Source organism: Balearica regulorum, chromosome 10 (genome assembly GCF_011004875.1).
Source record: "Balearica regulorum gibbericeps isolate bBalReg1 chromosome 10, bBalReg1.pri, whole genome shotgun sequence".
Taxonomy (NCBI): domain Eukaryota; kingdom Metazoa; phylum Chordata; class Aves; order Gruiformes; family Gruidae; genus Balearica; species Balearica regulorum.
This window is the reverse complement of record NC_046193.1, coordinates 5,266,142-5,282,086: the sequence shown is the minus strand read 5'-3', so window position 1 is coordinate 5,282,086 and position 15,945 is coordinate 5,266,142. Positions and strand designations below refer to the sequence as shown.

Genomic DNA, 15,945 nt, shown 5'->3' with positions numbered 1-15,945 from the left:
TCTCCAATAGTTTTATGTCCTTTTTGTACTGTGGCACCCAAAACTGCACACAGTACTCGAGGTGAGGCCGCACCAGCGCAGTGTAGAGTGGGACGATCCCTTCCCTGGGCCGGCTAGCAATGCCGTGCGTGATGCACCCCAGGGTACGGTCGGCCTTCCTGGCAGCCTGGACACACTCTTGACTCATGTTCAATGACTACTAATAACTACTCACCAACCAAAAGAACAATTCTCAACATAGTCAGAAATCCATAATATTTGGAGAAGAGAGAAATGCATGCAAGTATACCAATCCATACATATGAAAATCTTAATGTTACATATGGTTAATACATTTTAGTAGTAACAAAGTCAGCAGTGTTTGATCACAGCCTGCCAGGCAACTTTTCTTAACAAGGCTAGATAAGTGTTAATGAAAATTAAAACAGTCAATTAAAAGACAATAGTTTAGAATGAAAGATCAATTTTTTTTTTTACTCTAGATCACTACTGGATTTTGAAACATCATACAACACCACATCATTATTGTGACAGGAATCTTGCACATAATTTCAATCATAGGTACAATACAATAAAAGATCAGTTAAAAGTAATAATGAATAGACATACATTTCAATGAGAACTCTCAGCTTACAGACTTTTAAAGAGTCGCCTGTGATATATTTACAGAAGAATGCATTATTATTCAAATGCTCTTATGTTATTAAAAAAAAACAACTGATGAGATGTGAAATACCATGGCTGCTAGAGGACCTCTTTATGACCAAAACAGTTTCCTCTTCAAACCGATTTGTGAGCTACTCTAAAGCCTCCTACATACAGGAACCCAAAGTGCCATAATAGAACCCTATATATTCTCAAAAGAAAAAAGTCCTTAAGAGCAAAACTTAACTTAAAAATTTAATTTCAATTTGCAGAGCTATTTAGTCTCTGGGAAGGAAAAAAAAAAAAAAAGCAGCTATATCCTCCACAAATAGGGAACTACTGTTTTGCTTTTAATTTTTTTCAATCAAAGTCTCACAGCCTTAGCCTTTGGACAGATCAAAGATCTCAAATTCAATCCTTCACAAAGGGAGCACATTATTCTTTCCTTTTATCATGCTTCAGAGTTCATATCTGTATTTCCAATAGTAAAGAAACTAATTTGGAACCTTTATATAAAGTACTTCTGTAAAAATTAATGTAGTATTTTTCTGATGAGGAAACTGAGGCTCAGGAGTGAAATCAACTTTCTCTTCACCTTCAACCCTCTGTGCATTCCTTCAGAAAACCACATTTGTCAACATACAGAAGTCTGATTCAGCTGTCTATCACAGTTCCAGATAATCCCCACAAAGCACGTGGATTTTAGACTGCTTAAAGTATGACTTCCTTATCACTTCACTCTAATAATGCTATCGCTGTGCTGTAGCTGGGGATTACTGGGCAAGACTCCTACAGCAAGTCTGCATGTTTTATACAGCCTGCTCCATTCACAGGCCTATGAAATAACAATTCAAAGTATAACATTTCTCAAAACATTACATTAAGTTCCAGCTCCTCTATTTGAATCTGTCCTGTTATACCTCACAAGCTGCTAAATACCCAAGATTTGATCAGTTAAATAGCCAACATCAAAAAGCCCCAAACCATTAGTAAGACTGAATAGATTGTCTTCCAGAGACAGGACTTCAATATGTCTTTTTGCTGGTTTCTCCTGTGGGAAGAACTGTTGGAGTACATAATAAACCAAGCTTAAAAACCAAGTCTTGGTACAGACGATACCTTTTCCTGAAAGACAACAGCTGTTTCCAGTCCCGGCATGATATCCAGAAGAAGTCGGCAGGCAGCAGTGTTTAATGGAGGTTCTCTGCTTGTCATCACATAAGCATTCACTAGCTAGAGAAGAACAGGAACAGCGTTGGTTTGAAATTCAACTCTGACCAAACCTAGTGCAGTGAAAGCCTTACAGCTCCCACAGCAGCAAAACCAGAAAGTAAGAAGTGTCAGTATGTAAGCCCTGGACCTAAAGATGACTAGCTTTTAACCTGCTCCCTCCAGTGCCTCAGAAGTTGAAATTACTTCTCAGAGAAACAGAATTCCCCTCTGATCTGCTGTTCACTGACTAAATACCTATCTGAAACTGATTTGTAAAGACAAATGCCTGAAAAAAAAAAACCAACTTACACTTCAGTAACAGTGTAAATATGAAAAGGTAATAGCTGAAAAAATTAACATAAAAATGCACATTTTAAATAGCATCTATGTTTACTTATTGCTTGCAGTTTAGACAGAAAGCTACATGCAAGCCATCTGTCAGAATCCTTACAGCAATGTGTACTGATACAGGTGCTTGCAGGGAGGTAACAAAAATTCTAGCTATTAACTCATGTTAGAGTATAGCAATGCAAGAGGAAAGCCAGACTCTTGCCTCTTAATTCTCTGCCTGAGTCTTCTAGAGCTGACATACTCCTCTGCTCCTACAGGCAGTCCAGCATTTCCAAGTAGTCAGAGACAATGCACTGGAATTAGTAGTAATAATTTCCATTACAGAAATTAATTATGCTTTTAAACTTGTATTAGAGGAGCTACATTTTCTTTAAAGAGACTGATAAACCTTGAGAAGAACTAATTCAATTGTTACTACACACATTGCAGCACTCTTCAACAGCTCATGAACTCCCCTTTCCTTGAGTCACTTTAACAGTGGCAAATGAGTCACACTTAAAAACATCTTAAAAACCACTGCTATGGAAAACATAGTCCCTACACCAGTAAATAAAAAAAAATAAAAAATTAAACAAGTACTGAAGTCAACCAGCACAGAGTAAACAACAAAACATGTGTCAGGAATTGACAGACACAGTCCTCAGAGCAAACCTACCGCATTCATGAAATCATCATTCTTGAAAAGTATCCTCAGTAGGTGACCAAGCATGCACTCTGGGTCTGCTCGACCTGGGGGAGAAACAGGAAGACTTACCTACCTACATCAAGATTAAGACTGAACTGCTATCTTCAAATTGATTGTGGAATACTCTAGTTAGCAGGACCTCTCTCAGAAGGAAAATTACAGAAGAAATCATATGAATTATTCACAGACTTGAAGTTTTTTCTAGTAGGCATTACCTCCTACAATTCCTACCAGTCAAAGCACAACACATATTAGTGGTCCAATAGTATTGAACTGTCATTTTTGTAGACAGTGAAGATGCAGACACCAAGCAAACTGTTCCAGTAACTTGGAAATAAGTCATCTCCAAAAAAAAATAAAAATCTAAGGATAACAAGATAAAAAGCATCAATGGCTGTATATAACTATTCTAAAGCACTGCACTTACTCAACAGCAAATTCAAGATAATCTGAGACTGTCTTCTCTGTCCATCTAACACCTACTACTCACGTTAACTACAACTTAAGATGATCATACCCTTATGTCATAAATCAGCTTCTGAAACACTCTTCCAAAACTCTACCCAGGGCCTCCAAATCTTGCAGAAAACATCAAAACAGTCAGATATCAGCACTACAGAGCACAATCACCCACTGCAAAAGTAGTATCTGACCTTGATCAGCACCGGGCATATGCAGGCTAAAAATCGGTTATTCCTAAATATGAATTAGCAGGTATTCGTTGCCACAGAGTCAGTGCTGCCAAAACCACTCAGGATATCTTACCTGGGTGTCGGTCATCAAATGGGTCTGGATCCCCTTTGCGGTATTCTTCAGTCTCCTTCTCAATCAGCTCAGACATTCTGCAGAAGGAATGACAACAAACAAGCAGAATTCACACTGGGTTTTCTCCTAGTACACAGCTCCTCACAATAGCCTGTCTGTCAAAGTACTATAAAACAGCTCATCAGCTTTCATTTGAACAGTATTCAGTGCCACCAGAGGATTTCAGACTTCACAATAGACGGGTGAGAAAAGAGACTTGCCTCTAATATCTCACACACACCCCCCCATGCTCCAAAACATGCCAAACCCGTATCAACATCCCAGTGATGCACAAGCATGACACTCTAGAGGGGACAATACCTTTTATTTACTCATGTTAGAGTCCTAGTGATGTTCTATGACACATACTGTAGAGAACTAGAGTAAATAAAGGGCTTGAGTAGTACTGCTCACCACACATAGTCCTCCTTTTGCAGTAGAGCAAGTCCTGAATAGGTGACTTGGCCCTTCCTATTCAGTCTGTGCAGAGGCAGCCACCCAAAACACCTATGCAAGTTTTTCTGTGGGGTTTTTTTCATATTAAGTTTTAATAATAAAAGTATTTAATATTTAATAAAGTATCATGTAATCTCTATTCAGCTTATCAAAGCTCAACTTTTTAGCACGTGTCAGTTACCACAATGGATAAGACAAGGAGAAACTCAGCCAGCTCCCCATTCATAGGCCTTCAAAATACATTAAATGTTCCTCGGTATCAGACAAAAATTGAAGGCTGTTTTGAAGTTATGCTTTCCCCTAAACTAAGCAGCAGCCTCAGCAGACACAAGAATCCTATGCTCTAATTCATTTAGAATGAGCAGTAAGGGAATGAAATATTATTTTCATTTAAACAAAAATCAAGACGAGGGAGCCTATCTCACAGTCAAGCAATAAATAATTCTATAGTCATCCACTGTCTTTCTCCATGAAGTGTTACAGCAGAAATATATGCAGTTTGAGGTGAAATAAAGAGCAGTATTCAAAAAACATTAGCAAATTAAATCTTATTTCCCTGGAACAAAACCTCATTCCCTCCCTTCTCTGAGGTCTAGAGCAGGGTGCAGAATCTACATGCAGCACAGCATTTTAAAACAAGGTCTTAATACCTCAGGATAGTGATCTAGGCAGAGTTTATTATAGGGGAGGGAAAACTGCTGGAAGGCTGCAGTAATCCCTGGAAAAATATTTGCCTTTCACAGGGGATTCCCCTTACAGAATGCCACTGACTTCTACTCCATTCCTGTTACTTTCCAGAAAATAGCTTGTGTTCCCAGGGACAATTAGAGGTAAAAATGTACTTAATTCTGCCTCTGTAAACTACACTGACACGCCAATATGACAGAGGATGATGTTATGAAGCCTGCCCAGATTGTAGGAACAGCAACTTATCAGGAATGAGCAGAGAACTTTCCTGCTTGTTTCTGATCTGACAATTACCTTTCAGCAAACTGTTTATCCTGTGGGGTTCTAATATTTACTTTTAGTAAGCCTGAATGTGAAGAGATGCAAATTGTGTCCCTTGCTAACAGGTGGCACAGCTTGAGCTCTCATGAATTTCTGGCAAAAGCAAGTTACTTAAATATTCCACTGCCAGCTCCTCATTTTTTTCCATGAGAACTAATAGCTTGAGGGGTGCCTGCTGACAGACAACTAGGACAAATGGGGAGTTGAGAAGCTGCACCCTAGACTTGTCGCGTCTTTTTAGGTGATGATCAGCATTTTGACTGTGTGCCAGAAAGGACTGACAAGCAAGCATGGAAAGTGAGCATAACATTCTCATCAGTCCATCCTGTTTAGGTAGGCAGCCAAACAGCATGCCAGCTGAAGCTGTCGAGTGGTTTCAGGGACAACAATATTATCACAGCCTAGATGAAACAGGCATGTGATTCACCAATTACAGGGGTTTATTTGAGACAATTAGTCACAACTGTTTGACCAAAACAAAAAAGCACTGCCTCTTTAAAATTGGCTTTCAAAAAGGGAAAAAAAGAAAGTCAAGCTTGCTTACAAGACCCTTCTTTTAACTAATGCACACAAAGGTGGTTTATGAGGTGACTTGGATGAATCTATCTAGATCAACAGCTCTGTCACTTCTCAGTTGAAGCAACAGGAGAGTCAAATAACTAACAAAGCTCACTCCTGCCTCGTAACATAGGCACGTGCTACACAAGGCTTTAGCAAAAACCATTTCACAAACACACGGTACTTTCATTCAGGTTTCGAGATTTGTTTTGTTCACTTGGCATTACGTTGGTTCTCTAGCCACTTCAGAGTTTGCCAACAAGATCTAGGTTTTACAGGGGGAGTAGGGGTTCTTTCCCCCAATTCTGACTAATTTTTTTTTTTCCTCCCTCTTTACAACTGTCTTTGTGATCACCTTTGTAAAGTTAGTCAGATCCTCATTTTCATTTGTCACAAACTGAGATCACCTTGGTGGTAGGTAAGGAAGGGGCAGTGGCATACATAAAAGTACATCAACTTCGCAAGACTCCCACTGACCTAGATGGCATAATATAAAGCCATCCTAATATCGCTCTCTGCCATCATTTGGCATTGATGACCAACCCGAACCTTTACAACAGATTGCAATAGCGTAAGATGCTCTAGGATCCCATACCACAACACACTTGGTTGGGGGAGATGAAGTATGATGTTGAGCTGTTGATTTATTCCCTTTATGAAAGAGGCTCTTGAGATGCAGTGAAGATCTGACTCCCAGGATTTGCCACAATGGTTAAAGATGACTTGCATCCAGACTATGAACTAATGTTCTTGCAGGATCATTTCAATTTACAAATTTTTTTTTGAAAACAATATATATTAAGTATCTGTTGTTTGCTGCCACACTTTCCATGCAGTTTCTTCAGTTCATACCTTCTGACACTCCAGAGTTCATAAATCCAGAGAACTAGCTTATTTAGAAGTGATAATTCAGCTGTGGCCTATAAGCCACACTGTTGCTGTTCTTGTCCTATTACTGTTGAAACGCTCACTACTGCACTCTCACATATGCTGCCTCGGCATCACATTTAACGGGCCCCCATCCACACAGGGAAGTTTTCTTCCATTTAGCTCAGAAGGCGGAAGGAAGTAGAAAAACGTCACTCACCAACAAGCATGACCACAGTTTCCTCTGCCTTAAGTCTAAAAATATATGCAAGGGCACTACTCTGCCTCAGGACATTGGCTAACACAAGCTCCAGTTGGTGAGGATTCCTAGCATCTCCTCCAGCAAATTCTTTCAAACCCATGCTGTACCTAAAACCCTCTAGTCCAGACAGACATATGGCTTTCATTGATACCTGAAGCACTCTAAATCCAACTTCTGCCAGAACGAGTAGATCCCCTTGCTATCTACCTTAAATAAATCTATATTATCTCCACTAAGCCAAAATACCCAAGCTTTCACCATCCATAACCACTCTGCCACAGATACCTTAGAGAACGAAAAGAGAGTTATCAGACTTGTCTGGGCATAAATAATGTTGGGAACTCGAGCTGAGGGGGAGCAAGAAGCACCAGACTGCTAAAAACACAAGAAAAGACATGTTTAATTCAAATTTCTTTAAATTTCTTAGAATATGGATCTCTGCTGTTTATGCCTGCGAGAAAAAGCACATATATCTCCTTCAAGACACAAATCAGACAATACACAAAGATACACCAAAACATGTCTCATGATTTTTGAAAGACCTATTCATTTTAAGTGCTTAGGATTGGCTTTCTGCTGCTCATCTCCCTTTTCTGTGCTGCTATTTTAAAAAAAACAGTAAGAACAGCAAAATGTTGTGCCCACTAGGTAAAGCACGGCACAGATCTGTGCAAAGAGGCTCCACCAGATTCCTGTTACTTCCACCCAGTGTCAGCTCAGAATCCATGCACTGACTTGTCTGACCCAACAATGCAGAGCAGTGCAGTACAGAAACCTGGCTTGCTCTTAATGTACAAATGCAATAAGTCCTTCCACATATACTAGGCAGGCCACAGGTCTGCCAGCAGAGGCGTGAGGAAGAACTGGGTGGGATTTCTGTGAATCTTCTGTTAAAGCAAGAGTAATATCACTTTACCCAAGAGAGGCCTGGCTTAGGAAACCACAAATGCAATTGATAATTCAAATGTCTCTCCTGTAATAGATGTCTTATAATTAATGGCGTTACCAGTACCTACACATCTCCTAAAAATAATTTATTAGCCCAGGGAATATTTTCCTCACACACATAATACAATGCCAGTCAATCGATGTCCAGTTTAAAAAAAAAAAATCAAGTTTTTAAATTTCACTTTAAACATGCCCTATGAGCTTCAATAACATCTTCTCAATATAATCCCCTTGATTTATCCAAGGGGTCGCTCTTATCCTTTCATTTAATCTGACCAATGTTACTACAACCACAGACCCCACACCACCACCCTGATGGAACAACATTCTCATAGCTTTTGAACTTGATCAACGTTTTACAAGCATCAGGTGAAGATACCAAACTTATTTCACCTATTTAATGATTCCTCTGACTTCTATTATTTCAGAGAATTAAATTCATGTTTTAGAGACAGTCTGTGTAAGATCTTTGCGATACTAATTTCTTACCAAAAATCGTGTGTATTCAATAGTATAGTTCAACTTCCAGACTAAGAAAATTAATTACCAACCGGTAATCAGGTATGTAAAAACCTCAGGCAAAAACATGGTAAAAGCTGCTATCAAGTATATTCAGACATAGGAATTCATTTAATAGATCTTACCTGGTGAGAATAGGGACCATGTCTTGCCCGCTGCCATGTTCTTTCTCCCATTGCTCAAGCAAAGCAGTGAGCTCAGCCTTGGAGTCCACATGCCCAGATCCTGAAGTCATGGCTTAGCCTAAGGCAGAGGTTAAAAAAAAAAAAAAAAAAAAAAAGGCAGGGGAATTTAAAAAAAGTACAAAAATGAGCAAGAAATCCCAGACAGTTGTGCTATATTCATTGAAATAATCTAAAATCTAAGACTACAAGTCATTTGGAAGAGGGAAGCAAATACTCAGCAACACAGAGTGAGAAAGAGAAGATTAAGTGTCAGAATACTGCTGAACTCACTTTAAAAGCTGGCAGTTTCTTTTTGGTTCTTTGCCTGAAGAATAAAGAACATGCGCACACTTTGAACACAAGTCTTAACTGGTATACGACAACCCTGATCACGATGGGAAGCATGCACACTTAACCACAAGTGTGTTCAGTGTTGAAACTTTTTAAAACTCTACCTCAATTCCATGAGCAGACCTGAGTTACTCCTTTGCTGTTGCTCAGGGATTTACTCAAGAAACAACAAAGCCAGGGCAGCAAGATTATGATCAGTGTCACTATTCCCGTTTAGCACCCTCCAGACAGCAGCGAAAGTGCCAAGAATCAGATTCAGACTGCCAAGGAGGCAGAAGACAGCACTGAGCAGCTGCGGGCAGCAGAAGGAGCACCAAGAGCGGTAGTTGGGAGACAGACCAGGTCACCGCATCACTACTTGTTCAAGCTTTCCAGGAACGGTCAGTGGCTCTAGTAAAAGGAAAGAATGATCATAGGAGGGAGCACTGGAGCAATTACTTCAGGTTTATCAGCCTTTACTTGCAAGACAGTAGCTGACAGATTTATCTTCCCATCCTCAAAAGTGAGATCTCCCCACAGTACTGACTGACTTGTTAAGGTACCATTTAATGAAGCGAACTATCACTCTAGATTCTGTTTAAGCCTCTAAACTTCCAGGAGTCATTTTTGTCAGTCTGATAACAATCTACTAGAAATACTAACAGACCAAACTAGAACACAATCTGTCTCAAAACACTGCCAAGCCCTTAGTTTCCAATCTGACAGGCTGTGATCGCTGTGAAGAGATGTAACTTCTGGAGGAAGGAACACTCAATCCCAATTTATAACTTGACCTTGTATTGGAGATGGGGGGTGGGTGGGTGAGGAGAAATCGAAGAAAAATACATTCCTTCACATCCAAAAATGCACACAAGTTTCCAGCATTTCATTAGCCATAGCATGGTCAATATCTATCTGCCATGAGATTAAATATCTGTCATAACTGACCCAGAGAAAGAACTTTCCAAAACACTGTTAAATATGGATACGTTTAAGACAGTGACATACACATCAAATCCTGAAATACATATTCAGGAATCGGTCAAATGACAGACTATAAAGGAAGCCATAGGTCAGCATAGATTACATAAGCCTTTATAGCTCAAGTTCATTCTGAACAAACATTGCCATGTTTAACAGAGTGCTGGATACCTTTAACTTGCTTAAAACCTTTTCTCACTCAGTGAATGGATGAACAACTCTACAGCGCTACTTCCCATCTCATAGGTGCTTCTGAATTCAGTGTATTGTGACTGGTTAGTTAAATGGGAGACTACAAGTGAAGATCACCTGGCTGAAGATGAAACTGGCAGAAACTGCCCAAAAATCATCACCCAAAGGCTACAGAAAAATAAACCTGTGACTACAAGACACCCAGTCTGAAGAACACCACTGTGATAAGTTCTGTATGAAATGAGCATACACTAACAAAAAACCTACCTAAGCATAAAGAAAGATGATGTTTTCTAAATGACAAGTAATTATGATTTTATCTAGAGCATTCATTATTCATTCATCACAGAACTAGACTGGGAAATTTGATGCAAATGCATAAATCGTTTTGGAAAAAACACTACCTAAATGCAGACAACAAAACATAATGAGATTGTACATACACACACCCCCCCAAACACCTTTGAAAAGGAAAACTATTCCAAGCTCATAAAGCTCCATTCCCTTTCTCATTAACTGAACAACACGTGCCAGCAGCACTTCTGAGCTTTTAAATATCACAGATAAACATTCAGACAAATCTACGCTGAGCCTCAGAACGCAAGTGTTGTAACGGTATCTGCATTCAACCATTTCGGGCATCTCCACCTTCATGCCATACCCAAGGGATACAGAAAAAAGTGCCTTGCGACCCCAGAGCTTGTATAAGGCATGTACAGGCTCTACTGCAACCTGGAAAATGGTTTACTTCCCCTAACAACCCCTTAATTATTCCAGCTAGAAAATAACAAAGGTCCAGCAATACCTGCAACAGGTCAACAAAGTTCCAGTCAGGAGGACCACAGGAACTACTCACACTGTCCTCTGGGATACCCAGTGCTTCATAACACAGTGAAAATAGAAAAAAAAACAAAACAGCTGTCCCTAAAACCTGGAATATTCCCTCAATTAAAGTGCATTATAGATCTGAATAACTGGTGCCAACACACAACTGTTTTCCCAGAATAAAGTTAAAACACAAAAATGCCACCCTTTCTACAGGTACACAGCAATGAAATTAAATGTCTCTCCAAGGCACCTCATCTATTCTGAACGCTCATCCCTCCCAACCTATTCAAATAAATTTGACTACTCTACATGGCACTGCAAAGAGCAGCAACAACACAAATTACCTCAAAGCATCTACTTCCACAGTTCTCATATTAATGCATGCTAGCAGTAAAATATATGGATGGAATATCATAGCAGGTGAATGACTTTTCAAATAAAAGAACCAAGCAATTCCTGCTGCGCTCACTTTTTACAAGGATTCCATCTTAAAGCGAAGAACTCAGCAGAAAGGACAGACCATAAGTGGTGTGAACTAAACTGTAAGCATCAGAAATATACTCAGCCTGTTGGAGAGGAAGGCCCGTGAGAGCAACTCTGACTTTCACCATTTCCCTTGGACAAGCTGGTGAACAAATTCAATCTTCAATTGCTGTCCAGGAACTAGGAGAACAGGGAGCTATCTCATTGCAGATTTAAATCCGGGGTGGTGGTGGGTGGTGCTGGTGGTATTTTATTTTTTTTTAAATCAGTTTTGAAAATCATGGCCTAATATAGATTTCAATTTTAATACCCAATAAGCTAAGGAATGGAATATTTTTTCCCCCAACACCATTATTGTCAAAATATCATAATTAGAATCAATAGAACTGATATAAACAAAACATAAAGCGCTTACTCAAAATATTTGAAAACCAAAATATTTACAACCTTAGCTATCACTCACTGTAAACACTCCCACTGAAAATCCACATGTGCATGTTTCAGCACAGTGGTGCACACAGTATTGCTTTAATATTAAACACTACTTAGTATTCCAATATCATAGCAAAGGTTTTGTGGGTATTTTACCCTTCTGAACCTAGATGTAAAAATTTGACAGGAAAGGGAAACCCAAAGCAGTATTCAGACACAGATACCTAGAAGTACTCCCACGTTTTTGAAATCTCAGACACCTTACTGCTTGAGCCACTTAGTCAGACCCCTCTAAATAAGAAAGAAATAAAAGTCCCGCTGACCTCTAACTGCAAACCTTGATAAGCGCACAGTACAGTTCATGCAGTTCAGCCTCATCCTTTCATTCCTCGACGTATGTAAGCATCACACAGACTACACTACTACTACTACAGGTCATTCACTTACTGATTTTGTGTTGTGTTCATGAAAAGGATTATGAGGTTCCGAACACACTGTCTTCAATACAGATACGCAATTTAAAGTATGAAATAGGTGAAAATAAATCTATTCATAGAATTTGAAAACCAACAATTTGGTTACTTGGGAAACAAACACAAAATCCATATCTTAACAATTTTAATGGAAAATGATAGAGCCACATAACATAAGTCATACCTTAAGGGGAAAAAAAAGAATCAATTTTAATCAACTTTGTAGAAAGATTGCATATTTAAATTCATATGTGGACAAAAATTACAAGACGATTTCTGCATCCACATGTATAGAGCCAACTCAAATTCTAGTAACTATACTTTGATCTAGCTTAAATAATCAAGTTTCATATTGCTCCTAAACATGATTCTACGTATGGCTGAGGACATAATGTAGATGAGAAGTCTTAACATAATAATATAACCCCACGAGGGAAAATTAAGAGCTTATGAGTTGGAATCTAGTTAAATACACAGCAAGCAGATCCGTGTGTTCTTCCATATTTATGTTTTAACACAAAGAATTCTTTACTTTTTAAAGAAAAATCTCCCTCTCATCACAGTTATTCTTTAAATGGATGAGATACTAGACAGCTATTTGCCTAAACCTGTTGAGTCTGAAACAACCATGCTAAAGCTAACGCTGAAGCATAATGAACTGTCAACACTGAAGTTCACTTGTGGAGGAAAGTATGTCACAAATTAACACAACCTTCACAATCTATGAAGAATAAAATCATGTTTTGGTATCATACGTGGGTGAAGCTCTGAGGGAAGTCCTTGTTTGTTCAACTTCCTACTTTAATCCCTACCAGAACTCCAATTTGGCCATTACTACAGAACAGGTTCCCAATATTGCTTTAAATATTTGTTTAAAAAAATCATAATTTTTTACAGTTAGAGTATTTTTAAGGCCAGGGAAAAACCACAAAGTTATTTAGTTTCCTGGAATTTCTGTTTCAAAAACAAACCTGGAACTATGTGCTGATCTGCCAGGACAAGCACAAAAAAAACAGGAACAAGCTTCTGTTGTCTATAAAGGAAGGTAAAAAAACAACAACGCTCCATTTCAACATCAATTCCTCTTTACGCAGCTGGAAAGAAAACCATGAGGACCCTACCTCCCCAGAGGAGCTCTAAGACTCGAGCTAGCAAGCGAAGCGTGCAGCTAATGACAGCTCTTACGGGGTCTATCACGGCAGCACGCCCCCAGCCTGCAGGCGCTGGCCGCGGTGCGCCTGGCGGGAGCAGGCTGTTCGCCGGCACCCAGCGAAAGCAACGGCCGGCGCTGCCCGTTCGAACCGAAGGTTTAAAGGTTAGCAAAGGGGCTGGGGGGACACCCCCCCCCCCAAGCCTGAGGTCCTCCCTTCCCGAGCAGGCCCGGCGGAGCCCGCACCGAGCGGCGCCTCCGCAGGCCCCGGCGCAGGAGGAAGAAGAGCCCCGGAGGAGGGGGCGGGCCGGCCGGCCGGCGGAGGACCGGGGCAGGCGGGGCCGGGGCCGGCGCAGGCCCGCCCCCCCCCCCCCCCCCCCCGCAGGGGAGGCTGACAGGCCGCGGGGGGACGAAGCGCAGAGCCCCGCCGGACCCCCGCCGCCCCGAGCCCCAGCGGCGCTTCAGAGAGCGCCCCTTAGCGCGGGGGCGGGGCGCGCAGGCCAGCCCGCCCGCCCTCCCCTCCGGCGGCTCCCTCGGGGCCTGAGGCGACCCCTTCCCGCTGTCCGGCGCGGAGGCCGCGGCCGCAACCGCCCGGCCCGACCCGAGCAGACCCTGTCCGGCCCGGCCCGGCGGAAGCGCAGCGGCGGAGCGGCGCCGCCCCCCCTCCCCCGCCCGGCGCTCCGTACCTGCCCAATGCCCCGCTGGGTCGCCGCCGCTGCCCCCGGCCCCTGCGCTCGGCCCCGCACACCCCGCGGCGGCCGCGATTGCTATGGCGGGCACACACTTTGCGCGTCACCACGCTGGGGGCCGCGTCACAGCGCGCGAGGCGGCGTTGCGAGAAACGGTGAGGGAGAGGGAGGAGGTGGCAAGGGCCTCGTGCTCGGCCTCCCGGGAAACGGAGTTCGCGCGAGGTGAACACTCTGCGCATGCGCCAGCCGGGACGCGACGCCGCAGAGGAGGCTGGGAGTTGTAGTTCTCGGCTGGCGCCGCCATTGCGCGCCCTCAGCCCAGCCCAGCGCACCGCGGCTGCGGCGGCTCGCAGGCGAGGGGGTGTTTTCTTGGCTATTTACTCAGCCTTTTCCAGGCCGGTACTGAGGAGCCGCCGAGCAGCGGCTGCCGGCTTCGATACCCGGGTGTCTGCCCCGATAGCGGCATGGCAATGGGCACGCTGCCATCCTGCCCTCCAGCCCCAAGGGGCACGGCAGGGACTGTCGCCAGCTGTGTCTCCTTCTTCCTTTCTCACGTCGAGGCTGAATGTCCACTTGTGCATTGTTCACCTGCTTAACATCACTTCCAGGTAGACAGCGGGGTGTTCCAGCAAAGGGGCGGCTGGAAGATGAGCTTAGATGACGAGCATGCCTGCCTTCGCTCCCTCTCCAGAGCGGTTTCTCCTCTTCTTATCTACAGGACAGGAACATCGTCCTATTTCTTCCCAGTTAAACGGGGACCGTTTTTGGCAGTGGAAGCCGAACCCCCCCGGTGGTACCAGCACCCAGCTCTGCCCTGGGCCATGCCCAGCAGCAGGGAGCAGAGGCAGGACCGCAGCGTTTCTCAGGCTCTCCTGGGCCTCTAGGGCAAGGTCCTCTTCCCACATCCCCACCCTTCCTCCCGCCTGCCAGCCTTCATCCTCTCACACACCACATTGCACAGCCATGCGTGCAATGAGAGGCTGTGTGCAGAGAAACCCTTCAGCGCTGCCTAGCCTCGTCCCTGTTTGCTTTCCACATGCAAAGCCTCTGGGATTCTTTGTTGGCTCCGCGGTGGAAGTAGCCCAGCTCTTTGGGGGCACTGTGTGCTTTTACAATGGTAATAAGTTGTTATTCTGCACTGTCCCTTGCCCCTGGCATATTAAGTTACCCACGGAGATCATCTCTGCACTCTCAGCAAGGTTACTGTTTCTGAGAGGGGGAAGACCTGGAAGGGTACACTTCTCCCCCATGCCCCCATGGCTGGTTGGAGGATCAAAGGCATCAGACCTGCCTGCAGCGTTATTGTACCGGAAAGAGCAGCACATCCACAGCTGCACCTTCTTCTCCCCCTGCAAGGCACCTGGCAGCCTCTAGGCCAGCCAGAGCTCCTGAGGAAGAGGCTGCAGAGGTTAGCACTCCCATCTCATCACCTACGTTCAAAGGGCTAAGAGAAAAATTAAGGTTTCCAGTTCCTGCCACATCTATGGTGCGCTGGAGATAGGGTCACTTCTCAGAGAAAGTGGGGTTAGTCCTCAGGCTCACCTGAGCAGGTAAGGAGGCTTGGAGAGGAGGCTTGGAGCCTGCTGCTTCATTGCAAGAGCTTGGTACATCGTCGAACTAGGACAGCTTGCAGCTACCGCCTGGCAGCTCTGCCACAGCCTCCTGTGCAAGCTGCCTGAAGTGCTCAGGCCTCCAGCTCCTCAGGAGATGTTTGGGAAGGACTCAGTCTAACACCCTTGTTCCCCACAGGGCAGATGAGGGTCACTTTGCAGAGCCAAGACAGTATGAGTTCTCCTTTAATTTGGCTTCTCTTTAAAAGCAATGAAACCCCAGCTTGCGCTGCAGTCCTCTAGTAATTGCCCAGATCCTGGCAGAAGCTCTTCTCTTAGAAGAATAAATAAGAGTAAA

The 15,945-nt window shown here is 43.1% G+C and overlaps 1 protein-coding gene across 6 annotated transcripts in view; it reads right to left on the bottom strand.

Annotated features, from left to right (window-relative positions):
• Positions 1 to 14,167, bottom strand: part of DCAF1 (DDB1 and CUL4 associated factor 1) — a 54,840-nt gene extending 40,673 nt beyond the window's left edge. For 4 of the 6 annotated variants that reach the window (XR_012837152.1, XM_075762859.1, XM_075762862.1 and 1 more), the window contains exons 1-5: positions 14,035 to 14,167; positions 8,441 to 8,558; positions 3,659 to 3,735; positions 2,864 to 2,937; positions 1,765 to 1,878 (exon numbers count right to left, since the gene is read on the bottom strand). Coding sequence is in view for 5 of the 6 variants with exons in the window: in XM_075762859.1 (XP_075618974.1) it covers positions 1,765 to 1,878; positions 2,864 to 2,937; positions 3,659 to 3,735; positions 8,441 to 8,550 (375 nt within the window). In the remaining variant the exon portion in view is untranslated. Of the gene's footprint in view, positions 1 to 1,764; positions 1,879 to 2,863; positions 2,938 to 3,658; positions 3,736 to 8,440; positions 8,559 to 13,169; positions 13,199 to 13,319; positions 13,623 to 14,034 lie in introns of those variants that run through there. The other 2 variants (XM_075762860.1, XM_075762861.1) reach the window with 2 other exon arrangements.
• Positions 14,168 to 15,945: the final 1,778 nt, after the last annotated feature.